General features: G+C 44.2%; 2 protein-coding genes across 15 annotated transcripts in view; both read right to left on the reverse strand.

The window, feature by feature from the left end:
- Nucleotides 1–22,209, reverse strand: part of LOC131104179 (uncharacterized) — a 28,618-nt gene extending 6,409 nt beyond the window's left edge. For 7 of the 14 annotated variants that reach the window (XM_078796444.1, XM_078796440.1, XM_078796435.1 and 4 more), the window contains exons 1-6: nt 21,542–22,209; nt 12,305–12,360; nt 9,223–9,265; nt 5,521–5,692; nt 5,250–5,324; nt 4,081–4,308 (exon numbers count right to left, since the gene is read on the reverse strand). In XM_078796444.1, coding sequence (XP_078652570.1) covers nt 4,081–4,308; nt 5,250–5,324; nt 5,521–5,692; nt 9,223–9,265; nt 12,305–12,360; nt 21,542–21,679 — 712 coding nt within the window. In that variant the 5' untranslated portion in view covers nt 21,680–22,209. Of the gene's footprint in view, nt 1–13; nt 164–1,009; nt 4,049–4,080; nt 4,309–5,249; nt 5,325–5,520; nt 5,693–9,222; nt 9,266–12,304; nt 12,361–21,541 lie in introns of those variants that run through there. The other 7 variants (XM_078796447.1, XM_078796443.1, XM_078796441.1 and 4 more) reach the window with 4 other exon arrangements.
- A 416-nt stretch (nt 22,210–22,625) lies between these two features.
- On the reverse strand, nt 22,626–25,618 carry acadl (acyl-CoA dehydrogenase long chain). Its single transcript, XM_058051096.2, has 10 exons — nt 25,392–25,618; nt 24,748–25,053; nt 24,511–24,675; nt 24,370–24,436; nt 23,694–23,858; nt 23,529–23,630; nt 23,340–23,453; nt 23,151–23,278; nt 22,986–23,072; nt 22,626–22,919 (listed from the first exon to the last, which is right to left on the reverse strand). Exons 1-10 carry the CDS (start codon nt 25,478–25,480, stop codon nt 22,826–22,828), a joined length of 1,317 nt encoding a protein of 438 aa, XP_057907079.2. The 5' UTR covers nt 25,481–25,618; the 3' UTR covers nt 22,626–22,825.
- Nucleotides 25,619–27,961: the final 2,343 nt, after the last annotated feature.

Below are 27,961 nucleotides of genomic sequence, written 5' to 3' on the forward strand. Positions count from 1 at the left end.
AATGAATTGTAACCTTTTTTCTTCTTCATCTCCTCTTTTGGATGTTTTCGTGACACCTTACTCCCTCTGCCAGGTGCCCGTTTAGTGGGTGTGTCCACCCTGGGTACACCCTGGGTTGGAGGAAGGGCTCCCATTTGCTTTGTCATGATAGTTTTGTCATCATCTGCAGCAGAGAGGCGTCAAAAGAGGAACCGATTCCCCACAAACAAATACAGTGGAACCTCTCAAGGTGAACGCCCTGAGCATGGTTGTTCAGTTATTTTGATTATTATTACCAGAAGTTGAATAAAAACTATATGAGGGAGTCTCATAGTGGCGCATCAGCATGCATATTTATGCTAGTAATATCACCAATGCCTCTTCAATTTCTTGTTTACATGTTAGGACAGAAGGGAGGTTGCAGTCTTTCTCAATAACATACTGTATTAATGAGTAGATCATGTTTTTTTGTTAAATTAGGCCTATTCTTCGTCAAAACTAAATGAAGCATTTTCAAGCATAAACATGGCTAAATAGACTATAAGGCATTCTGGAGACACATTCAAAGATGTTGTGATGATATGCGGCATTCTACATTAGACACATTAGACATGTGTCAGTAATGTTACTGTAATGTTCGGTGACACACACAATCACCAGACTTCATCGACTTTTATTGCATCACCCACGGAAAGCTGAAACTCCCACTTCTTGTCCGCCTACTGGTGATAGGAGTGTAAAGGTGACTATGGGGTGTTATGTTATGTCGACAGGGTTCTAATAAAGGTAACAAAAACGTATTGAGGAGGTTGTGAACAGGTTTCCAACTATGAAATATTCCATTCATAAATAAGAAATCCTACTTTGACGGAAACTCACGGTGGCCTATGTCACCAATGAACAATATAAAAGAGAGATTACCGTATTTACATTTAGATGAATCGACTGATTCAAAAACAGGGTCTCCAAACAAGTTGTGTTCTACCTTAGAGGTTCCACTCCATGTCCACAAGATGTGAATGATAAGTACCTTTTGAATAAATCCAACTACAGTCTGAGACGTCCACAGTAGCGTCCTCATAAACAGCTGAACTGGTGGCGTCCACCTTTTGACCTAGCCTGACAGATCTGTTGTCCTCCATGCCCGCATTCTTCTCCTCTCTCACTTCAACGTCAACATCTGGACCAACCATCGCCTCCTCATTGCCCGGCGGTTGCTGAGGTGGGGATGGGCTGGCCAAATCAGGCTGCCCGGTGCCGCTTCTTTCCGCTTTCAGCATCCCTGGGTCAGCCGGATCCACTTTGGGGATCATATGTATGTCAGCATCGTCCATTATCTCTCGTGGCTCTTCAGCAATCTCAATATCGTCATCCTCTTCCACTTGTGTTGGAGGTATAATTATGATGGGAGAGGGTAATTGTGGCTTAGGAGTGTCTTCCTGTAAGTAGAATGTACACTTCCCATCTGAGGGCTTTAGGGCTTTGGGGATCTCTTCCTTTTCTCTTCTTCTTGATCTTGCACTCGTCTTGTGATCACCTGGTAATTTCTTGCCTTTTGTTTTCGGTCGTCTATTAACCTCACTAGACTTGCTTTTTGCTTCAATCTCATCTGAGACATCCTTTGTCTTCTCTCCAGTTGACGGCATTCCTTGTGAGGTAAGGTCTGGGTTTCTGGGTGGGGTTTCTGGGTGACTTCCAGTTTCTGTAGACATAAATATGAAGGACATATCTGGTGGGACAGGAGAGGCCTCTCTTGAGGAGTCTCTCTCAATATCTACTTCGGGAATTGGTTGGATTTTCATATCAGCAGGTAGACCGCTCTGCAATCGAAGTTCAATCAATCTGTCTTTTGGAGTGGTCATTGGGATTCTTAAGCGATCCGGTTTAATTCCAGTGGTCACGGCCCTTTCAAGTATCTTGGCCCCTGCAGGTACTTTTCCATGGTTACACTCTTTATGACCCGGTTGACATTTTTGACCACCTTCAACTTCAGAAGCTCCAAGCATCAGGAAACTAGGAGAAGAGGCGTCTCCTGGACTGGGCTTGTCGTCAGGAGACGGCATTGGGCCGGAATACTCAGTTACAAAGTACCCCACCAGGCTTGAAGTCTGTTCTCCAAGGGTGAGCTCGGCCAAAGATCTACCGACCAGAGCAGCCACGTTGGTGGGCACCGACTTCCGTCTTACGCTGTCAAGCTCCCTTTTCTGCAGCGATGTGTGAGGGAGGACGCCTGCAAGGTCCAATGGCTCCCAGGAGGTTCCTGATTGCTCAGAACTGTGCTGATCAGAATGGAGGTGGTGGAGGGTGTCTTTCTCTGCTAAGGTTATGATGATGTCAGTTGAAGGCAACACAGGGGAACATCTCTCCTCAGACGCATTCAAATCTTTGGCGACTGGACACAAGCTTTCGGAAAAGGTTCTTGAGTTCTGTCCTAGTGCTTTTCCAATGCCGTGCGGACCTGCTCCTCCACTTATCTCCGTTTCTGATGCTGCGCCAAACTCAAAGTAGGTTTTTGATGCTTTTATAAAACTATCACATGCGGCCTTTAATTCAGCACCAACGTCTGGAATGGACTGGGTCGCCTCTTCTGCCTCCTGTCTTGCAGACTCACAAGACTCCATTCCAACACTTTCTTCTGGCTGTGCTGCGAGTTTGGAGGACACTGTGCAGTTTGGTGCTGAGTCATGTTAACTAAATGCGGCATCCATTAAAGCTGAGCAACAACAGCCAAGCCAAGGCCTTGTGCACACAGAAACAGCAGCTATCCAAACACTCTGCAGTGCACCAATGAAGTTGCACGTGCACAGCTGCAATGAAGGTATGAGTTGCGTGATGTTAGATGACAGGAAGTACTGTGCACACATATTATTGATGTACAACAGTCAGCCTGAGAGCAATTACTTGATTGCATTTACGGGACATGATCCAGCCTTTAAAAACAATATATTATATATAATTACAATATGTATTATATATACACTGTATTTTCTCATCCTGCAGCATGGCTTCCGCTGTTCATCCTGACTTTGATGCCCTGATGTTAACGTCAAGACCCGTGAGAGGGTGCTTGCGACAACTACATGCTTCTGCATCCATTCAGTGATGTGGGATGAGATTGGGAGCTTGGTGAACTTGCTTGTCGGCCTGGCTCGCTATTATGTTATGTTCATCTAGCTTATTCAGTCTGCAGGCATGTGCTTTCTGCTCATGTGGAACAGTTAAGATGCTATGTTTACATATCAGACACCTATTCAGCCTGTTGTTCTTCGTACTATTGTGTAGTTGAATAACTTGGCTTTGCAGATTACTTGTCTGTTTTTGGTCTTGGATTTGGTGTAATACATTTCTAAATAAATGCGATTGTCCAGTGTGACTTATATATGCCCCCCAACCCCCCTCTTCATGGCACATTTGTTTCCTGGTGCGACTGCAAAATCTCATTCTACAATGTTTCTGTCAATATTCACTCCTGTCTTGATTTAGTCATTACTGAATAGGCTAAGCATGTTGGTTACCATATGTAAATGAGGTAACCATAATAAATAAACTCACTTCTCAATACGGTCCATCCCACTTTTACCCCACTACAACCACTTTAATGAACATATAGTGCTTGGAATGGGACTAGATTGTGTACGCCTACCTATACAATATCCTATAAGTCAGGTTTGAAGGCTCACAGTGCGATCTTTGTATCAATAGGAAGATGCAATCACCAAAGAGAAATGCAATTCAAAGTCAGAACCAGAGAAAACATTCAATACTGGTTCTGAAACGGAACCAAAGGAAAGTCGCTGCACCAAGATACGCTGAGCAAACACCAACTGCAGTGTGTCAAGTGAAAACTGCATTTGCAATGCAGCTGGCAACACACCCAATACAGCCATGGTCAATTTTGACAATGTCTTGCCACGAAGGTTCACGTCAAAGCAAATGGAGTTGTGGAAATGCACAAAATAATGCCAATAAACGAAGCGTTAGGATGTAAGAGCAGCAAAGTTGCAGGGAGCAGAAAAAATATGCACAGGAAAATAAAAACCCCACGCACACACACACTCATACAGGAGGAATCGGCCGGGTGCAAAGTGCACCCTCACACACCTTTCTGTGATGGACTGTGATGACTTCCTCCATTGAGCACCTCAGGTGTTTGGGCTTGCTCGCAGCCCAAAGCCTGCGGTTCTGTTACCAAATCTGCCTGCTCTAAGAGTGGAGAGCCCGGATGCTCACATGTCACTTCCTCCTGGCAAACGGCAACTTCCTCTTCCTCCTCCTCCTCATCCTGCTGATGCTCCTCCGCAGAGAGAGCACTGACAGGCTCGACTTTATCTTCTCAAACAAGGGAAGTGGGGCAGGTGGGTGAGACATGGAGGGAACTGGAATTACATGGGTGCACAAGACATTTTAGCCACTGATGGAGACGCATGCGATGCAATGGACACACTTTGAGACAACTAGTGGATAATAAACAAATTGCTTAATAAACTCTTTTTACTGAAAAAATTCACAATAAAAAGAGTGTCCTCAGCTTTGCCTGAAAATGTAGCAGTTGTATCATTACACTAGCAGGGGTCGACTGGCATCCTTTGCCCATTTTGCCGTGCATGCGCCCTCTTGCACAAAATGGGCTCTGCACACATGAACAGTATGTACAGATGTTCAGCACTGATGACAACGCAAAAGTCAACCTTTGAGGCAGTGATATGGTATTATAGTATTTCTATGAAAAAGTATTAGGGCCACATTGAGAAAAAAATTATGACATTTCGAAGATAAAGTCGTAACTTTATGAGAAAAGTTGTAAATTCATGCTACAGACATTGTCTGAGACATCTATGGGGAGGGGGACTTATGTGACCTTTGGCCTTGGGCATGTGTAGGGGGCGGGGCAAGGAAGGCAGTAGTGCGAGTGCCACATGCGGGAGAAGGGCTACACATGCTAATCAGTTTATTTTGCCTTAATTATTATAAATAAAAGAACTGTCTGTGAAACGACAGGGTAGCAGACGCTGTGTGATGTGTATGGGTGATTGCGTGACACGTAAAACACACAAATCTGACTAATGAGATGAATTACTCCAAGTAATGGAACATCTCAGGGTTTGACGTGGTGCGAAGAACATGTCAAGCCCTGCGACTTGAGGGTCAAAGATAAGAGGAAAGAGGAGAAGAAGCTGATATATTCCGAAGTTCAGTTATGCTTCAGAACCATTCACGCGACCATGCGGATGCTCTCAGCGGCGCTAAAAGTGTGCATTGGAGGGGTGTACCTTGTGCCGCTGGCCCGATCTGCTCAGCGGACGGAGAGGGAGGAGGGGAGGGAGGCAAATTGTCTGAGTCATCCACTGTGAAGGGAGAGAGAGGCACACGTACCCGGTAGACAAGAAATGGGTGGAAGGAAGGATATGAAAAGGCAGTGTATCCTAATATTGTCTAGGATTCCATCAGCGGGTGATGTGGACACTTACATCATGGACGGTACAGGACAACCAAGCGCATTCAGCCACAGACAAAACTCAATCACTAGTCACAAACACGTACCTGTTGTCCCAGGGTGTGCGGTTGCACCGCCGTGGTATCCGTTCTCCCGGTAGCTGTAGGCGGAGTAGCCGTTCTCGCCGTTCTCTTGGCCGTTGGAGGCCCAGTGCTCCTCTGGCTGCCGACCATCTGCCATGGCTGCCTGGCTGCTGGGACACCGGGGGGAATGGCTCACCTGCAAGATGAGGGGAATACCTGTGATGCACACGCGAGAGCGCTCGCACTATTGTGTCAAACGGTGCAGTGAAAAAAGTCGCCACCAGAGGGCGCGAGCCACCACACCGCTCACTCAGTCAGGCTTCTTTGTCTCAGCTGTCATGTGCTGACAAAACACAGGACTTCTTTTAATGCTTCAGTCTCTCAAAAAATATGCAATTCATGCAATTATATTCCAAACCTTTAACCTAAAAACAAGCACTCCTCTCATATCCTATAACGACTGATAGGGAGGCTGTTGTCATGGCAACTAGAGGTCCTCCAGAGGTCCAGCAGATGCCTTTGACAGCCTCTATCTGTCCAGGCACGAGGGGCACTAAACACACCGCAACATAAATGCAACCCTCTACATTTGCACCCCTCCCCCATGGGACGTTAAAGAAGCAATTCTTAAGGCATAATTATCTCATACAAGCCATACAAGCACAGGATGACATTAGCAGGGTGACCTCCTGTGTCTGGAAGGCGAAATATGAATGGGATTAAAAAAGTCAGATAATTATGAAAATAATGTTTTGGGAAAAAGTTCTAATATTTTGAGAATAAACTCTAAATATTATGAAAATAAAGTCATAGTATTGCACATGTACCAATGTACCAATGGGGGACAAAATAGCAAGAGTGAAGATGATACTAGTTGGCTTTTTCACCTACAGTATATGACAAAGCTATTTTTTCCTGAAATATACACAGTACACCTACATAGTATATCTACAGGTGTTGGTTTGAGATGTCTGAATGGAATGATGAAGATAGAAAACAAAAGGTGAAGGAAGACACGGGGACAAACAGTCTGACATCGGGATCCCAGCTGTTACCATGGAAGGAAACGGCCGATCCTGAGCCATCATGTCCCTGCTTCTAATGCGACCTGACCTCGAGTTAAAACATCATCATGCTCAAGATAGGTGCCCTTCTTTGGGCCCTGCATGCCCCCCTCCCCCGCCCCGCTGTGCTCAACCTTACCTCCCTGCCTCAGCAACATCCCTCCTGGCTGCCGCCCCCGCCCCGTCACATGCCTAATCCGACTCACCTCGGTCCCCCTCAACTCCACCCAGATCTGGGTCAGTCATCATGCCTCCACAAAGTTATGCTGACATTGGAATGTCACCATCCATTTAGCAGGGATCTCTGGCAGGGTGGCACACTAGGCCAACCTTGCTCTAATCCTGTGTGTGTGTGTATGCGTGCATGTGTCCAACTGAACCAGCTTGGTCTCATTTCAGGTGTGCTTCCTTCACTTATTTTTTTAGGGGGTCGGTGGGTTCTAACTAGCGGCAGACCAGGTGGATTCAGACTAATTACCATAATGAAGGCCACATATGGGCATTGAAATTACACAATGGAGTGATGAAGTGATGACAACCACTTATAAAAGACACTTAACCGCAGGTCTCTGATCTATTCCAGTGTTCTAGCCCAACTTTTCATTTTTGCAATTTAGTCGAGGACTGTGTGTTTATTTGGCATAAGAGATTTGCTGCAACAGGTCAATCTGGCATACCTTGGCTCGCATCATTAATTCGATCCAGGAGGGCCGACTATAACCGAATCAACCCCCCCCCCCCAAAATAATGTAAATACAATTCATAAGTTCCACAAAGCCAAATGATGATTCAAAGGGGTGAATTAACATTTAAGGTTCATTCAGCTCTGTTGTTGAAGTGGACGGTGATGAAGAACTGGCACTGTGTGCCAGTTACTGTATACTGGCACACAGTCATATAATGTCATTGTTGTTATGGTAGCTCTATTCAATGTAAAACCTTTTCTACATTATCTTGGGATGGAAAAGTCACTCTGAGTAAGTAAGTATTATTCTTACTTCTTAATATTTTTGGAAGGTTTTAAAAAAAATCCAAATGAGACATTAAAATTGTCATAAAAATCCAATGGATTGGTGTCTCGGCGCTGATTGATTCCGACTGCTGCTCCTTCCTGGCAGTCGTGGGACCCACCCTCACTGATGTCACTGTTCCCATGGTGATGTGCACACCCTCCCGTGGCAGTCAGGAGAGGACGCTGGCTACAGAGAGTGGTCTTGACCACGTTATGGATACTAAAATAGGTCAGTGGAGCCTCCAGGCCTCTTTGTGGAAACAAATGGGAGCCAATCTATTCTAATCCATCAAGATACACGGATAGCTGGTCCGATCTTTAGGCTGGCTGGTGATGCATTTCTGGTTGTGCGTGTCGTGGGTCGTTAGCCATCGTCTATGGAAGGGCGCACCCTTCCATACAGCAACATTATTTCTGTCCTAATTACATTTTACAGATGATATTGAAGTTAAAGCACATGTTAGCAGCGTCTGAGCAAAGAACTGCTTTTCAGCTTTGGGATGTAGGTGAAAAAGCCTATTATGGGGGGTGTCATGAGAGACACTAAGGAGAGCTACTTTTACGAAGTGAAAGTGGCCAAGAACTACCCATTTTTGTAACATTTATTTTCATCGTTTATTTCAAGCCAGACACAGCCAGAACATGAACAAAATGCTCACAATTTATATTTCACAATGCATTTATTTCTAGTTCTTATTCAATTTTCAATTATTAATTGAAAACCTGAAAAGCAGGTTTATCCACCTCTGCTGGACCCCTCCAGCTGCATCCGCTGCTTTCGGAAGCGCAGATGCAGCCAACTCCCTCTTTATGCCATTAAAAAGATGTTGCTTTTCATCATAATATTATGTTATTCACGACAAATTATGACTTTTTCTCATTGAATTACAACTCTTTTTCTCTTAATATTTTCACCTTTTTCTTGTAAAATGACAGCTGATTCTCCCCATTTCTGCTGTTGTTTTTTTTTCTGGTTCAATATTATTTTTAGAATGGCCCGTGGCCAATTAAGAAAACAGCCATGTCTTTGGATTCTATGTCTGGGAGCAAACACATTGTTAGTATGCTACTTCTAGACAAAAACAGAACAATTCAGCCACTCGCACGTGCACACGCACTTTCCTGTTGTTCAGCGACAGACATCAGATTGGAGGAAAGACCACTCTGTGCTGTCATGTTCTCCAAGCATGCCCCCCCCACCCCTTCTTCCTGTCTCCATGAATGGCAGCACTAATCATCTGGCAGCCACTTAGATGTGAGTCATGGGAAAAGTGAGTGTGAAATGTCATGAATCCAAGTAGTGCAACGTATACCGTGTGGCGGCGTGCCAGACTTCAACCCCCCCTTCTGCTACAGACGCTGGTTCTGACCAAAATAACTTGAATTACTACAAAGTGCCAGGAGAGCTTGTGTGGACGTTTACGAGACTTGCAGACTTCTGTGTGTGCTGTTTTTAGCCGTTACAGAAAGATCCTAATGGAGAACAGATGCATTCCCATGACAACAAATACAGCAGGGCATCCCCTCATGACAACGTGTCGCAAAGTGGGACATTGCGACACACTAACACACTTTTGAAACCACCAAAAGCTGTTATGAACACCTCCTGCTGTCGCTTGGAACCTGTTATGTTAATTGGAGTGTGCTTACCAGACTTGAAGGGCTGCCTGTACGGACGGTGTCGTCGGACCGTCTGTTGGAAAGAAGAGAAGGTGCATGTTAGGAAAAAGACATGCTTCTGGTTTTCCTGCTTTTTCTGCTGTACTTGTGACTTGTGTCCAATAATTTCACAGTTAGAGAATGGGAAACCTGACCTTCTAAATACATTTGTTAATTAGAGCTCTCTAGACATGAAATAACACCCCTATAGTCACATTTACACTCTTCCTTAAACAAGTCTTATGTTTGTGTGCCTCACGGAACATTACAGTGACATTACTGAGACCTAGTGACCAGTGTAGAATACACGTCTTTGAATGGATTTATGCCTGAAAATGCTGAACTCATTCAATACCAAGGATGTATTTACATGTTTTTATAAACCCAAACACCCTATCCCAAAGGTGTCTTTTACTTTTTTGAGAGGCAAAAAGAGGTGATGACACAACTTCACACTAATGGATGTCACCCTTAGAGCAGTTTTAAGCCATAAAAACAGCCACAAGGTGGCAGGAGTGCATTTCACAAGAGCTCGGAATGTGAATTTGAATGTAAAAAACCTACATGACAGCAAAGAGGAGGAAGTGGAAGGACCTTTCATGCATGGACATGCATGAAAGTTGTTGAAAAATCCAGTTGCGAAAATTGGAATAGTTCATGGTGTTATATTTATGAATACATTTTACATATTTTGATGTAAAACAATCTTTTTTGTGTTGTTTAAGTTAAGTATAGCCATTTAGATATTCGAGTCACAAAAGCAAAATTAAAGTTATGCTCAAAATGTATCTTTGCTTGTTTTGTCTCTTTTTTTAATGTAAACGACCAGTCTAGGGTGTATCCTGCCTCTCGCATCTCGCCCGAAGTCATATGGGATAGGCTCCAGTAGTAATGGGGATAAGTGGTATAGAAAATAGATGGACGGATGAAAGAGCGAAGCTGCAAAAATCAAAGCGTGACGTGCCGAGGGATCATACATCGTTTCATAATGAATAACAGCCAATATGGAGCATCCCTCCTTGTGACAAACAAGGTTGTGTCAGCTCATCAGTTTTATCTCTAAAGAGGAAGAGTGCTGCTAATTTATGAAGCCATGACAGGAAATGGACAAAGAGCGAGGCCTGGCTAAAGCTTATTGATGACACTACGGCAGAGATAAACACTGGTGGGCCAGTTTCCCGGGACATGGCAGGGATTATCGTGGAAAAAAGTCCAACTGTTTATTTCTCATAGCCGAGTGATGACAAGCCTCGTCACTCTGCCTTCCGACTGCGCAGACTCCACTTGTGACTTGCTTTGATTGTTTGTAAAATTCTTACAAGTGCGTGGGGGCGGTGATTTAAAGGTTAAGACACACTTGATTGTTTCCGTCTCTTTTTGGGACTCTCAGGATGTTGTGCATGGTGTATCCTGCTCAGGGGAATGGAGATTGAAAAGGATGTTAGGAGAAAATGAGGCCAAACAGGAAGTAATATCTCAATAACTGACACTTGCTTATGATGAAATCTGTTATAATAGACTAACATTTTCAGGACCTTGTGATCTCTAGGATGAAGGTTTGTCGTCTGATACGGATAATATTGTATGCCTCAGCTCCAAAGCACATCTCTAACATTCCCTTCATGCTGGAGGGTTTGAAAGGGCATGACTTCAAGGTTAAACAAACACGCACTTCCTCTCCAGTCCTTGGGAAGGAAGAACGTTCCTGCATCTTCCCATCAGTCTTGACCTCCTAGAACAGAGGGATGCAGGGGGAGAGGGGGGCTGGGGGGCTGGTCGAAATCTGACCTAATCCGCAGATTTGACTTCATCATCTGAGACGCAGGAAATGAATCTGAGCAGCTTGATAAACCTCGCCTGCCAACAGGCAGCAGCGGAGTCTGTGCTGCTGGCGGGGTCGGGATGAAAAAAACATATAAATACGTCTTTGGTATATTTACATTTAAAAAATACACACAATTAGCGTACTAATTTGACTAATAATAGGCCACATGTAACCACAAAACACCAATGATTTATTAATTGACGTATTTTTGAAAATAAAAACAAGATTTCTGGTTCTGGCACTGCTTAAGCACCAGTATCAGTATCAGATATCAAATGTAAACAATATCCAACCGTAGTCATGGCCTCCTCCACCCCAAACACCATCACACCTTTCTCCCTAATGTCTGCCCGTCTTGCCTGACTTTGGTCTGTGACGTTTACAGTATGTTAAACATTAATTATTCAAACACAGACTTCCTCTTTTCTTGCTGAGTAAATAATCAACGTTTAAACTAATGCAGGTGTGACAGCTCATGTTTCAAAACGATTCACATTTTGTTCAGGCAGAAAGCAAAGAAGCTCAAGGTGAAGGTCTTTCTCTTTTACATTTGCAGCCCTGCAATGCCTGCATTCAACTTTCCCATGCAAACATCACACGGCGTGACAGCAAGAAGCAGCAATGTTGACTCCAAAACAACGAGCCTCCCTGCAGCGGGCTTCACTCTGTGACAGCCTCGCTTGATTGTCCGTCACTCCCACTGAGAAGCCGCTAGCAATCTGCTGTTACCCGCTAAGGGCCCCCGTGCCAACACTGACCTCTTGCAACGTCACTCTCGTCATTAAGAATGTTGCACGAAGCAAAGTAAGACAACTCAGGGGACTGGCTTGCGTGTTGGCCATGTCACTTTAATATTTTGTAAAGCAACACATGTCGATATGCGAAGAGGTTATATATACTTCAAGAAAAAATGCATCATTTTTGATCACAGCATGTATAGCAAACCATGCAACGTTGTTAGAGGTTTTTTTTAGAGGGATTCGTAGTTGAAATATGTGTATCACAATGACAGCATTGCAAGCTAGTTGATATCAACTCATTTTCTTGTGTTACAATGCATGGAAAAGCAAAAGAAATATGCCTTCCGCTTGTGCGACATAATAAAGTTAAAAAAGTTAACTAATACGCTGCAAATGAAGCACATTCCTCCCCTGTGCATGCAGTAACTAGTTTACCAACCAAAACATGGAGCACTGTAACCAGAGGACTAACTTGCCTTAAATCTTCACATCCTGACAAGCATCTTACCTGGTATGATGGGGCAGGTATGTCGTCTTTTTTCGTCCGTGGGGAGGAAAGGTTTTCTGACGAGAGAAAAAGATAAAAACAAAAAGGTGAGACAGAAAAAAGCAACTGTAAGACACACAGCTGGGAGCTGCAGTACATCACAAAGAACATGTTTGTCGGCCACATGAACTCGTCTTTGAAAAGGAGGCGAGGGCCAGAAGGGGATTTCGCTATCCAAGAATTTCCAGATGTAGATGTGATTTACAGCCCGATCTTCTTCTTCTTTTTTGACTGATATGATACATGCACGGAACATTAAAAACGTGACTGGAGCTACAGGATGTCCAAATTCAGGGTCTGCAGAGGCCGTGCCTTCAGAAGCTCCTCTGAGAACCAGCATTGTGATTTGCTCTTTTATTTGGACAGTCTCCCTTTGGCAACACTTCAAAGGAGACCTATTCTGCGTTTTCCACTTTTTAGACCTTTAAATGTTGAATACAATGTTGTATTCTCACAGTAAAGATAATGAGGTTTGCGCCGGAGGTGGAGTAAGTTAAACAGACCATTTGGGTCAGAAGCAGGAAGTCCATGGAAACATTGCAGAAAGAGGTGCAGAATCTGGAAGCTCCAGAAAGCTTTGTGTGCGGGTTGTCGTGTGTAGCATTGTCTTACTTATCACTGAAAAATAACAGCGAGCCTGCAATGTTTATTACGCAAAGCAATGCAGCAAGGGTAAAATCTGGTGGTCTCGCGTGATGCAACTGGTCAGTAAACTTTGGAGAAGGTTGGGTGGTGTGCTCAAGGGAGAGGAACAGTCCCAGGAGGTGACAACACTCCCGTCACGGCCAATGAAGCTCTGCTTTGGGCAACACGATGACAACTGACATCAAGTCCCTTTGTTGGGTAAGTATGTTAAAATGCTGTTTTTTATAAAAAGAAACTCAACCAGCATCCCAGAACAGACTATGTTCATCTGTTCTACTATTTCCATGACAGTCAGACACGCTAATGTCGTCGCTGAGCACACTTGGAGCCCTAATCGGCAGTCTTGGCAGACGTGTGGTAACGACAAGAGGCTCAGCCAAGAGGCTCGTCCTCAAGCTGCAAAGAAGTTCATGCATATTTTGCTGCTTTCCTGACACAAACAGGAAATGAGACCGAAAACAATCTAATTAAGGCATTAAGACCACTCCCCCTGACCTTTTTTAGCACATAATTGGCTTGAAGATGATATAATACACTGAGGCTTTTTGCAGCTTTGTCTGATCACAAGCTGTGATGCCAGAACTAGTCTGTTCCAGCACGAATACAAACACCCATGCCTTGGCCACGCCCACGAACATCATCTCACAGCCTAAAGATGCCACAGTCTGTAGGTTTGAAGGCTAAAACAAATAAATGGCGCTTTTGGCAGCTTGTGTCCGCCCTCACCTGAGTGCAAATATTAACTGACTGTGAGGGCGTCAGAAAATACAGTATGTGTGTGTTTGTGTTGAAGGGTGTGGCCTGCATGTTTTCCATTCAAACACAGCTACTGTACAAGACTGTGAAGGGGATGGGGGTTCAGACTCCCAGGGAACACTGCCTCTCTGTCGCAACTTTTGGCTCGGTCCTTGGACCTAAATAACTCAAACGCAAGGTCAGAGATGCTCGCCAAAATGTGAGCCTCACGGTGCTCGACTGGCAAGGAAAAGGTTGCTGATGAGCATTTATGTCTGTGTGCCATCTGTTCCGAATTAGCACCCACGCAGGAAGCGAGGAGATCTGGGCACCGGGAGCCGAGGCTCTGAGGTGAGGAGAAGCCACCAAGACTCTGCTGCTACTTTGATACCTTTTGGCACAATGGAAGTTCAAATCTGAGACCAACGGGGAATTAAAAGAATTTCAAGTCCGAAATGTATCGCCACTCACCACTGAAGAATGATAATGTAAGATGGATTGACAGATGGAATCAGAGTGATGGCTGGTAGACTAGCCAAACAAAGTTTTGCTGCCCACAGCATACAACTATGATGTGTTCAATTGTCTCAACATGTGATGAAAAAAACACGAGTGACAGGATAGGTAACCTAAGAGGTTCCGCTGTAATAACAGAAGACGTGGTCCTCCAGTTATGGACAAGTTGTGTTCCGAATGTTACTGGAGGTTGGAAGTCATCCCCAGGGTCACTGCATGCCACCAGGCAAGGCTGGCAACTGCTTGGGGCCACAGCCCAGTTTGGGGGCATCCAAAGCTGCCACAGCTTTTGGATGAGATTCAGGTGAGATTCATAGGGGGCCCTTGTGAATTTTTGCCTCGGGCCCTAACAGATACTCGAGTGGTACACACAGAAATATAAAACATAAAATACACAAAAAACACTACTCTGCTTATTTATTACTGTCGCAGACCCTTTAACATATTCAAGGATGATGGCATGTGTAGTTTGCCTAATGTCTTTGAACAGGACACGAGTCCTGACTGTGTGTGTGTGTGTGCATGAGGAAGACAGCTGAGTTTGCTGATGATGTCTTGGCGTTACACTACAAGTAGGCCCGAGTGCGGAGGCTAGTTTATTGTGGCACGTCACAATGGCTAAGTGGTGAACGGAGCTTTCTGGAAGCCAAAATGCCACAAACATATTATGCATGAATTACATACACACTCGGCTGGACAGTTGCATGACACGCCTGTCTCTGCTGAGTATAAATACGAGCAAATAAACATCTGAGTTTTATGGGGCAACTCTGTGACTCATGCCCTGTCAGTGGATGATCCAAAACAAGCAAGAGTGTCATGTGGAGAGTCATATAAAAAAATGCATCCACCACCCTGGTTATACATGTTGGATAAAGTTGGATAAAGTAAACATGGACAATTACTCTACAAATGCATCCTAGCTTCATCCACAGTAAGCCCTCAAGGTACTCTAAGTGCTCACTATTAGTCTAAGTGATGCTCCAATAGACGGCTGAAGCTGCACACAAGCATTCAGAGGCAGCTGAAGGATGTCAGGCGGGTTTCTTGGGAATCTGTCGTCACTTTCCATTAACAGGGCGGTGTCATGGATAAAGTTAAAAAGAATACCACACAGAATGGCTGCCAGCTCTAATGATCTGAGGTTTTTCATGGTGAGGATGACTTCCTGTACTTAGATGGCGGTCCGGAGTGAGATCATACTCCATTAGGCCTTAGTATGTCCAGGTTTTGGTGTGGTCACCAGTGGGAAAACTATGAGCTATGAAACCGATATTATTGTCCGTCAACCTTGACCTTCATACCATCACATCAGCATTGCCTGAAGATGGGGACAATCTCTTTAGTGGAGGTTTTAAGGAACATACAGTGGATCTAAACAGCAACAACATGGCTTCAGAGCAGAGGCAACATTATTTGAACAAATTATCGCTCTTTCATGATTGAATACAACCTGTTATTAGTTTTGTAAAATGCTTACTTCCGCAAATTGTATGTATTTTTGTGCCTGAATGAAGCATTTTCCAGCATATAAAATCTCACCTAGGCTGCCACCTTGGTTAAGGCCAGTTTTGCTTCAGAGACAGCACACTTGCGCAAACTGTAAACTTACAAGGAGGAACCAAAATACAGCAGATTATATCATCGGGGAGCCACACATCCCACAGACAGTGGAAGCATTCCCACTCATACAAGTGGGGGCAGGCTGTGTGTAAATCACATCTGCTTCTATTGACCAGTGCTCGGGCAGAAAAAGGGGTCTATTGTGCAAAGGTCCATTGCACCGTGATGAAGGGTTTACTTCTTTAGATGGGCGGCCCAAGAAGGAAGAAAGCCCGAGGGGTAAGGAGAAGCAGTTTGCATTTTCTGCCAAACCCTCAAGCTGTACGGAGATCTTCCTCTAAAGCAGATGGCGCAGGATTAGCATGCAGAACCGCAGGGGTTCCCTCTCCTCCTGCCTCCACACAGGACACTCAGGAGGGATGAAAACCAATAATTGGCATCCCAGGGCTTGGGAGCTGGTGGCAACAGCTGATAATGACTCTAAATGACCCTGCATACAGCAGCAAGAGACAACCGGCATGCGCCTGTAGACATGACAACAGCAAGGATAACATCAGGACACATTCCTGATAGCGCAGCTTTGAACTGCACGTCTATTATGTTGGCTCATGTGGTCTACACAATCCATCTCCAGCTATAATTAGGTTTCATGTTATGACACATTTTACAGTAAGTCTTTAGGCATGTACAGACTAAAAAAAAAGTGGTTTTCGGATTCTGGCATCCACATGAACTTTCTAACTGCATGCTGAGGGAAGGGTGAGTGTGACACTTCCTTGGAGGTCGTTCACATCTGTCGACGCTACAAAACAATGCCAATGGCTGCCTCTTCCACCAAAATTTATGAAGCGATTTAATGAGGCAAGCTGAAATGGACAAGTCCCACCCAAGCTCCTCCCCCACCACACTACTCCGTAAAATCAGACAGCTAACGGAGGTGGAAAAAAATTCTAATGACTTCAATAGATTCCACACTTTTTGGCCAAGAACAGACAATTATCACCATGGTAACGCCAATTACTGTGGTGCGTTCGGGTCAAGGGTTCGCTCCCAGGTGGGGTATTCCCAAGTGGAAAGAGAAAATGTGTTTTGCAGGAGGAGCACTCAGACTCCAGTCACGCCGGTGCTCCAAGCGCACAGTTCCTTTGAGGGGCCGGTTTCCATGGCAGGGGTTGCCGTGGTGAGGGGGGCCTGCCATGCACTCTAGGGACAGTGGTAAACAACAATGACATTGGTGAATGGGAAAATTCACAATCATCCAATTCATCCATTGCAGTGACCCTTGATATTAACTTCTCAGGGACTATAGCAGTTTTTACTATTTACAAGTCCAATTCCAGAAGGAGAGAGATGGATGAGAAAAGACAAACACAATTAAGGAAAGAGAACAGTATCAATTGGAAAAGTGGTACTGAGGGACCATATAAAACATTACAATTACACAGTGGTACATGAAACAAATTGCCCATCAAGACAATACCAATAATGAAAAGAACAAAAATGGATGACAAAAGGATTGCAAAAAGGGCTGTAAGAAAAACAGATAATTCTGTGTTGTCAACTTAGCAAGTAATTCAGAGCCCTCTCAATTGTCTTTTTCATTATTATTATATATTCTGTATTTATTCATTAGTTACAACTGCAATGAATCAGTCAGTATTTACTCCAGCTTGTGTTTACACTCCACTGATGTGTTCACCATCACTGCATTCAGTCCATCTGATTGTGTGACACTGGCTTGATAGAGCTACTGTGTGTGTTTATGTGCTGTGTTCTCGTCAGACAGTGGCGAGCATGCGCACGTGCATAACAACATGCCACCTCAATCTGGGGGATGTTTAGAAAGTGTTTAGAGTCCATTTTCTCCCACTCCTCTGAGACTTGCCTCCATATATCGCCTTCTGAGGCATTTCCGTTAATGGATGGAGAGGAAACACACCGCCGCAGAGATGCAAAGGCACATGAAAGATGTTGATAAACCAGACACGGAGTCCATACTTCAACAATTAGACTCATTCATTCCTCCAAGCAGAGCAGTGTGTGCTCTGTGCGAGGGGATGAGGAGAAAACAATCGTGCCGTGTAGTCGCCACATCTGGAAGTCATAACAGCCCGGTGTTGTGACGCTGAGATGCTAAACACTTGGCTCGCCAGAGGTCTGTGGCCCGCTTACCACCATGCTTCCGGCACGCTTACATCAGAACATCCTAGTAATGTGAGGTTTGGCTTTTGAAAGGTTCCCTGTGGAGCAGACACTGTTTTTAAAAATGTCCGCCGTCACAAAGAGCTGCAATAAAAGCTGAAGACACCGTCACTGCACACACCAAGCCCCAAACACTACGAGCCTGGATCTCAGACACGTGCACCACAAATTTCATAAACAAACTGAGAAACACGATTGACTCCAATCTCGCCAGGATGTTTGTGACGTCCGCATCAACAATAGCTTCCTTATATTCATTATTTCAATGATTTCACATTGTCTGCTGTATGTAATACTAGAATTATTCTCTAGAAAATACATTTTATTTATATTTGTAGGCTTCATTGGATTAATTAAATGTTGTTGCTCTTTTTGACCTGTTGTGTACCGCGCTTCCTGTGGTGGCAATTGTCTCTCATTATATAACATTACTGACACTTAGTGGACAGTGAAGGATACTACATATCACCATGTCTTTGAAAGCGTCTCCTGAATGCCTCAAATTTGTATTTTAGCTGATTTAACCACTGCAATGCTTGAATTTTTTTTTAATTGAGTTAAAAATACATACTGTGTAAAAAAATATACAAATGTCTTTAAATATCATTACATCATTTGAACTAAAAACAGGCCATAATCAACCACAAAACAGCATGATTTATGAATTCATTCATGAAAAAACTATTTGATTGAATAAAACTGCAAAATTTAAAGTGCAAAGTGGCAAGGGATTACTATAGATGCATTTTTTATAGTCTCAACAGGAATGGACACACCACCATTTTCATTTTGTGTTGTGCAAATGAGTGGCCAAAACAAATGGCACAAGGGCCTTTTGTCCTCCCAAAGTCGGGCCTGCAACCTTAACCGTGAATTCATGTGCACCATACGTCCTCTCTAGACAAGTAGGACATTTCCACAAAGCTGAGCTGCGTTCAGGGGCTGACAAAGTTACAGCAAAGGTGCAAGCCACAACATTATCCAGGAGACGTCAGCAGCACGATTGCCAGCATTGTTACAGTATGTCGTAATTTGGGGTGAGAAACCACTCAGAACAATAATTTAACTATATGTCATCAGCTTGCTAACACACACACACACACACATCTATACAGTACACTCCCAGAGGTGCTGAGACCACCCGTTTTCCCCTGGAATGTTTTCAGGCACCAAGCTCTAAATCCTGAGAGCTTTCCAAAGGAAGGTCATAAATGAGGGCATTTTTGGCTAGTCTTTGTCTTTAAGAAATAGCCGACTGTCCTAATTGCTCTTCCAAAATCTCCCCTGCACATATCGCTGTATGCCAATATGCAGCAGGAATGCCCCGGATGAGTGTCCTCTCTGTTGAGGGGCATGGTCCGTGAGGAATGGAATGTGACACTGGTGTCAGGGCTGCTTTGAGTGGCCGCCCGTGAGACGGCCCGTGATGCAGCTCTCCACTAGAGGGGCACAGGAACCATGGGAGACGGAATCCAGCAAAGGGATGCTGGGGCCAGATGAAGTACACTCTGGACAAGGTGCCTGCTACAGAACAAGGACCTTAAAGAATCCCTGGGTGAAGACAAGCGTGTCATTTTCACAGCTGCTGAAGCACATCTGTACTGCAGATGGAAAACGGGATCTGATGCAATCCGCTATAGGGAGCTTTCCAAGATTTTACAGGAACAACCACTTCCAAACGATCACGAGCATAGCACACATTACTGGTAAGCTAACAACAACACCAGGAGAGTAGCAAGTAAAGCATTCAGTGTCTTATGCGGGTCAGTGGGTCGCTCGCTGCCTCTGACGTATGAGCATTGGATTAGGTCCCCGCTGCCTTAATCGTGGAAAGCACCGCCTTGCCAGCTCCCATTAGACACCTGTAGTGCTAAGGCATAACAGGACAACCGGGGGGTGGGGTTGGGGGGTATCATCCTGAGCTAACCAACATCTATGAAGATGGAACAGAGCCACAGAAGGCATGGACGCACCAGGAGATGGTCTCCGCCATTATTGTTGAATGAAAACCAATGTCTGATATCATTTATCCTGATTTCATTAAAGTACTATTGTTTAATGGAAACCAAAGTGTCTAATATTTATCCTCAATTCATTAAAGTAGTAATGTTCCATGGAAACTACAGTATCTGATATCATTTTTCCTCAAGTCAAAGTATTATTCTTTAATGAACACCGCAATGTCTAATATAATTTATCCTCAATTCATTAAAGTATTAATGTTCCATGGAAATTACAGTATCTGATATCATTTATCCTGAATTCATAAAAGTATTATTTTTAACTTTAACAGACGCCGCAGTGTCTGATATCATTAATCCTCAATTCAAAGAAGTATTGTTGTTCAATGAGAAACAGTGTCTGATATGATTTATCCTGAATTCATTACAGTATAATTCTTTAATTCTGTTCTATGATTGGCTGGTGACCAGTCCAGGGTGTACCCCGCCTCTCCCACAAAAAGATATCTGGGATAGGCTCCAGCACAACCCCGCAAACCTAGGGAGGATAAGCGGTATAGAAAAAGGATGGATGGAAAGAAAAGATTTCTTTGTTATTCTGTTATTATTTGATTTGATAACATATTGATTTATTGAAAAGCAGGCATCAGCCTGTGATTGGGGTCATATGGGCTGGCCAACCAGTGATTAGACGTGGCCAATCTGCTGCTGACAGGAGAAGTAGGTGAAAGCCAACAACCCCATCTTTAACATATGGGACAAGGAGTTCATGCTTCCGGTCATCCCATACATCCCCATCATGTCTCCTGTCATCTGTCTATCAGTTGTAAACCTGCAGTCAGGCCCACATCCTGTTCATGAGGCTGCACCACATATCTTGGAATGAGCACATACACTTTCAGGCAACAATTGTGCAAAATCAGCAACAATCAGCTTGGCCCTTATAAGAAATGATGCTTGCTGAGGAAGATAAAACGCATAGAATGTGGTAAATGTTGAGGGGGGGGGCATATCCATAGAGATGACTGCAAAGGTGATGCAATGTGCCAATAATGGCTGCAAGGACAAGTGCATGTGGCAGACCGGCAAAACAGGACATGCCCACATCTTAGCACCATAAATAGACAAAGTGCACTCCCATAAGAGTTTAAATGGTGTGCAGTATTCACATTTTCAACCCACAGTCCGGCTTCCACTGCAGTGAACATCCGGGAGAGGCGCCGGTTTCAGCACCCTGCAGGCGTGGACCAGAACAAAAGGTGCAGGGTGCTGCCGTTTCTGCTGCTGCGCAAAAAGCGCACGGCACCGGGTTGGAACTGCAATTAAACGCACTACAATAAACCACATCCGTTATTAACGAAGGAAGTTACAACCCCCTGCAGTGGAGTTTAGTGGCAAATTCGCACATTGCTGCAGGTCGGGCTAACGAGGATTAGTGGACAACGACGCCACCAGCGTGCTTAATATTTATTTCTTCTTTTAATGACATTTGGCGGTACTTTGCCACCTCAAACATAACAGCAACTGCCTTTTATTGACTGGCGCCATGAAAACAAAGCTTAAGGCTCTTACCTACAGGTTGAAGCAGCTGGGCGGCACAAACGTGCTGGTGAGGGAGCCGCTGACAATGAGCGCTGCTGAGGGGAACTCTCACCCCTCCCACTGCACGTTGAGCTACCGTAAGTGCGACACTATCGGCGCAAGGGCTTCCCATGAAGCTGAAAGGGTACGCCGGGGGGCAGAACTGAATAAAAAAGAAGAAAAAGGATGCGTCTTAATGCAAATGCAGTACACAGTATGTGTCGAAAGTGATAGAATGACTTGCAGCAGGCTCAAAGTGGCGTTGAAGCATTTTGGGCGTGGCTGTTGCTGAGGGAAGATGGAGACACCGGGAAGAGGACGGGAGTACGCAAGCCAAAGCAGGAAAGCAAGGTGTCATAGCATCGTTGTCTTATGAATCCTCTTTAATATCCAGGAATGAATTTAATTAACCAATTGAGCATCAACCAAGTGAGCATTGTATTTCCCACACGGATTCCTGCACATTAAAAATGTGTCGCAACAATGTGACAGGTTGTCCTGCTTGGCCTGTTTTGACCACACCTCTGCTGCCACCTAGCGATAAAGTTGAAAATTGAAGATGACTGAAGCAATTACCTTGTTGGGTGACTTCAGGCATGTTCTTTGTCGCTTCTGTCCTTAGAATTCTTAGTTTGAAAGGGGGGTCTAAACGAAGGATTAACTGCATGTGGTTTGAGTTTTCTTAAAAAAAATGGGCCAGACTCAATAAGGGATGATCCAAGATAAGGCAGAGTTTTGTTTACTACTAACAGAGGTCATATTTCTACACTTGCAAGGCCACTATTGCCAACATGTTTTGCCTGCACAGTTAGTAAGAGACAATTCCATTATTCCCACAGCTTCCCAGAATATCTTGTTTTCAAATTTACTTTCTAATGTATGAATGGAAACGCTCTTCGAATATGTCCTATTAGACAAAAAATATGCATATCCAAGCAATTTAAGTTAAGTATTTTCATGCAAAAAAATGGCCATAAGAACTAAAACACAAATATCCAAATATATCCCTTCCTGTCCACAGGCAACCCCTAGTTCCTCATTGGTAACTTAAGTTTTTTCAATTATTACATACATTTAAATGTTTTTATTTGCCTTCTCTTTTAATTACACATTTCCTACTGTTATTTTTTGCTTTTCGCCCAGTGAAACACTCCACGTCTACTTTGACATGCTTGTTTAGGATGTTCAAACACATCAGGTGACTAATTGTCACATATTGGCACTAAGCTGGAGCTGTAAACGGATTGAATGTCATTGTCAATGGTGGTGAGCATCTGTTTCACTGCTGGCTGACAATGGTTCTGGCGATGAGCTCTTTCATGATCTCATTGGTTCCTCCATAGATGGGCTGAATACGGGAGTCCACAAATGCCCTTTAAGGATGAAAGAAACAGCACTCAGCAACATTTTAGGGACGCTTATGTCTACTCAGCACTTACTTAGCGATGGGGTACTCCCACATATAGCCCCAGCCCCCATGGAGCTGCAGGCACTGCGTGGCCACCTTGTTCTGCAGATCAGACGCCCTGCAGGGAGAAAGGATATCCAAGCACCAAACAGTGGCTGCGCACACAAAGGAAAAGAGGCCGTCTTTGGACTCTCACCAATACTTGGCCATGGAAGCAGTGGAGGGGTCGAGACGTCGCTTGGTGTGTAGCTGAAGGCAGCTGTCAACGAACGCTCTGCCCACACAGATCTCTGTCTTTAGCTCGGCCAGTTTGTGCTGTACGGTCTGGGAGGGGCACGCAAAGTCACTTTAACCCAGCAGAGCATAAACATGCATGGTTACACACCTGCAGGTGAGAGATGGTCTTCCCAAACGCTTTCCTCTGCAACACGTAGCTCCTGGTTTCCTCGAACATGAACTCACAGCTGGCGATGGCCATGTCTGCAATCACCAGACGTTCCTAAAAACAGAAATCACACCAGTAGATAAACATTGAAGATGTGCAAACAGCACGTGTGCACAGAGGGCCGTTTGCCTGCGGCAGCTCGTTCATCAGGTAGTAGAAGCCCTTGTTGATTCCGCCCAATAGTGCGTCAGCCGGGAGCCGCACGTCCTCAAAGAACAGTTCAGCCGTGTCCTTCAGAAGAAGATGAGATGATAGAAGTGGTGCAGTGGAGACGGGGGAACCAACATGAAGTACCTGCGCCTTAAGGCCGAGCTTCTCCAGCTTGCTGCCTTTGTGGAAGCCTTTCATGCCATCCTCCAGCAGGAAGAGGCTGATGCCATGCGCTGCTGTCTTTGCCTCACGGTTGGTCACGGCCACCACCACCACCAGGTCAGCCATCCAGCCGTTGGTGATGAACACCTACACGGGGGACAAGTTTGAAAAACACACTTTCATCTTGTTACTGTCACAGTAGTACAGTCTAGTTTACTACTGGAGGGTAGGGGCAGGTGGATCCATCCAAATAATCGATACGATAGATACCAAGAGTAGAATTAGTGCGATGGGATCAAGATGTTTCTGTTATCACATATTTTGTCTCGTGTTTATTATGCTGGATTTATATCGTGTGACCTGAATACGAAGCAGCCTACAGCGACATTGTTATTATTGTGAACATTATTACGCCAAAGAACCAAATTACTGGTGTAGTGACACAATACCACACTGCACCGATGAACATACGTACATGAACAAACATTCACAAAAGTCATGACTTTTGACTAAAAATAGCACAAATATGATTTTTTATTACAGATACGATATCATAATATTTACACATCATCAAAGTCTCGGAAACACAAAGCTGATCAGGATTTACCAAAGTGTACCGTGGTGAACAGAACCAACATCTGTCGGACATGCGACTCACCTTGTTGCCATTCAGGATCCAGTCGCTGCCATCCCGCTTGGCATATGTCCGCACACCTTGGAGGTCACTGAGAAGGTCATGGAAGACAGGTCAAAATGGACCCACGCATGCCAACTTCTTGAGACAATCTTGAGTCCTGACCTGCCCGCTCCTGGCTCAGTCATGGCAATGGCACAGATGCATTTCCCTGAAGTCATCTCCGGTATGAAGCGTTCCATCTGCTCCTTCGTGCCGTAGTTGATGATGTAAGGCATGACGATGTCGGAGTGAAGCGCAAAACCCGGGCCTGAACAGTTGGAGTACATCCTGATGGATGAAATGAGAACACGTGAGAAAAAGGACATCAGACGTGATTCGTGGTTTGTTTTGGCCACTCACTGCTCCTCCCACGTGATGGCGGCTGAGAACAGGTCCCCGCCGATTCCGCCGCACTTCTCCGGCACCATAACTCCCAGCAAGCCTTGCTCGCCAGCCTTTTCCCACACCTCCCTGCTCACCTGGCCTGCTTTCTCCCATTCCTTGTGATGTGGCACCACCTCCTCTTGGAAGAAACGCCGCACACTCTGCCGAAAGATGTCCTGATCGGCGTTGAAAATCCGTCGAGTCCCGATGTCCATCAAGTTCTTTGCACTGGATGTTTCCAGACGGATGGAAGGGAGCTCCTGGGCATCACTGTGCTGGAGTCTGGACACAAGAATACAGTATAGCAAATACAATAAAATCAATTGTTTTGACACTTTCATGGCATTTACACAAAAACTGCTCTACATGTGTGTACTTCATGTATAAAATATACACGTTTGCATTCCTTGGAAAACAAATCGCTGCTTTCGCCTTTATGCTAAAACAAGCGAGTGACGTCCTTTGGACATTTAACTGTGTCAAAGGTCGCTTTGACCTACTTCAATAGAAATACACAATTCAATTAAAATAATGTACAGTATACAGCAGATTTGCATTAGGATCAGACATATTTCTAATTTAAACTTTTTTTTCAATAAATAATTATTTAGAATATTTACCTCACAGCAACTGACGGCAAAAGTCGTACCTCACTCGACGCATTTTTTAAGCCTGAACGGCACACTTTGGCAACACGCCTGACAAACATCGCGAGAAACCCGAGTACAGCGACAAACCCGAACTCGGTTGTCTTCTATTTACACGCTCCTGATTTGATCCTGATCTTCCCACTTGTTTTTTCAAGTGGCTTCCTTTTCTTCTTCTTTTTCGAAGTTGGCAGTCAACTTCTGGTGTGCACTACTGCCCACTTCCGACACCTTCGGAGTATGGCTGATGCTGCTAACGTGTGCTAAATAGATATTTACCGCAATTAGCTCACCCTGTCACACACAGCGAGGAGCTATCCGGGTGGGAAAAACAGCAGGAGCTGTACGCTACGGTGGAAGCGTGATTACTTGGCATTGTTTCCTATGTAATGTTTGATTTCTAGCAGATTTAAACATATGTAATGTCACGTAAAAATGTTTCACTGAGAGTACGGTTATGTTGTGTTGTACTGTTGTTTATTTCAAGGAACCTTTGTAAAAATGTTCGTTTCCACGACAAAATAAACTGCTCTGAAAAAAACATCGATATTGATGAAGCTACATCCCTCTACCGCGTGCTTAGTCGAAAAGCACGACAAACATAAAGTATTACAAAGTAAATAATGGTTTTATGCGGTTTTCAACTTCAGTGTAACAGAAAATTAAAAGTAAAATAGTTGGAATTAAACAACAACGGACGACATGTTATAGATCCCGTTAGTTTCATTGCCGCTCAACTCTGCTATCTAGTGGCTATCAATAGTATTGCACAACACTTTATCGTCTTCAGGAAGCGTACGTTGTTCAGATAATTGCAAAAATTCCCCACTATGGTGAAGTTCCAGAATAAATAAAGAAATTAATATATGTATGTATATATGTAAATATACACACACACACACACACACACACACATATATACACTACCGTTCAAAAGTTTGGGGTCACTTAGAAATTTCCTTATTTTTTTAAGAAAAGCACTGTTTTTTTCAACGAAGATAACTTTAAACTAATCAGAAATACACTCTATACATTGTTAATGTGGTAAATGACTATTCTAGCTGCAAATGTCTGGTTTTTAGTGTAATATCTACATAGGTGTATAGAGGCCTATTTCCAGCAACTATCACTCCAGTGTTCTAATGGTACAATGTGTTTGCTCATTGCGTCAAAAGGCTAATGGATGATTAGAAAACCCTTGTGCAATCATGTTGGCACAGCTGAAAACAGTTTAGCTGGTTAGAGACTCTATGAAACTGACCTTCCTTTGAGCAGGTTGAGTATCTGGAGCATCACGTTTGTGGGGTCGATTAAACGCTCAAAATGACCAGAAAAAGAGAACTTTCATGTGAAACTCGACAGTCTATTCTTGTTCTTAGAAATGAAGGCTATTCCATGCAAGAAATTGCCAAGAAACTGAAGATTTCCTACAACGGTGTGTACTACTCCCTTCAGAGAACAGCACAAACAGGCTCTAACCAGAGTAGAAAGAGAAGTGGGAGGCCCCGCTGCACATCTAAGCAAGAAGATAAGTACATTAGAGTCTCTAGTTTGAGAAATAGACGCCTCACAGGTCCTCAACTGGCAGCTTCATTAAATAGTACCCGCAAAACGCCAGTGTCAACATCTACAGTGAAGAGGCGACTCCGGGATGCTGGCCTTCAGGGCAGAGTGGCAAAGAAAAAACCATATCTGAGACTGGCCAATAAAAGAAAAAGATTAATATGGGCAAAAGAACACAGACATTGGACAGAGGAAGATTGGAAAAAAGTGTTATGGACGGACGAATCAAAGTTTGAGGTGTTTGGATCACACAGAAGAACATTTGTGAGACGCAGAACAACTGAAAAGATGCTGGAAGAGTGCCTGACACCATCTGTCAAGCAAGGTGGGGGTAACGTGATGGTCTGGGGTTGCTTTGGTGCTGGTAAGGTGGGAGATTTGTTCAAGGTAAAAGGGATTTTGAATAAGGAAGGCTATCACTCCATTTTGCAACGCCATGCCATACCCTGTGGACAGCGATTGGAGCCAATTTCATCCTACAACAGGACAATGACCCAAAGCACACCTCCAAATTGTGCAAGAACTATTTAGAGAAGAAGCAGGCAGCTGGTATTCTATCTGTAATGGAGTGGCCAGCGCAGTCACCAGATCTAAACCCCATTGAGCTGTTGTGGGAGCAGCTTGACCGTATGGTACGCAAGAAGTGCCCATCCAGCCAATCCAACTTGTGGGAGGTGCTTCTAGAAGTGTGGGGTGAAATTTCTCCAGATTACCTCAACAAATTAACAGCTAGAATGCCAAAGGTCTGCAATGCTGTCATTGCTGCAAATGGAGGATTCTTTGACGAAAGCAAAGTTTGAAGGAAAAAATTATTATTTCAAATACAAATCATTATTTCTAACCTTATCAATGTCTTGACTATATTTTCTATTCATTTTAAAACTCATGTGGTAAATAAAAGTGTGACTTTTCATGGAAAACACAAAATTGTCTGGGTGACCCCAAACTTTTGAACGGTAGTGTATATATATATGCGTGTG

This window comes from Doryrhamphus excisus, linkage group LG15 (genome assembly GCF_037039965.1).
Source record: "Doryrhamphus excisus strain RoL-2023G ecotype Guam linkage group LG15, RoL_Dexc_Guam_v1.1, whole genome shotgun sequence".
NCBI classification, from domain to species: domain Eukaryota; kingdom Metazoa; phylum Chordata; class Actinopteri; order Syngnathiformes; family Syngnathidae; genus Doryrhamphus; species Doryrhamphus excisus.

What these genes read in the sequence shown, in the direction of transcription:
- acadl (XM_058051096.2), bottom strand. Translation starts at nt 25,480, where the DNA reads ATGTTTGTCAGGCGTGTTGCCAAAGTGTGCCGTTCAGGCTTAAAAAAT. An exon ending in TTGCCGTCAGTTGCTGTGAG is followed by an intron (nt 25,054 to 25,391) that starts GTAAATATTCTA and finishes TCTTGTGTCCAG; the next exon opens with ACTCCAGCACAGTGATGCCC. An exon ending in TGATGAACGAGCTGCCGCAG is followed by an intron (nt 23,454 to 23,528) that starts GCAAACGGCCCT and finishes TTCTGTTTTTAG; the next exon opens with GAACGTCTGGTGATTGCAGA.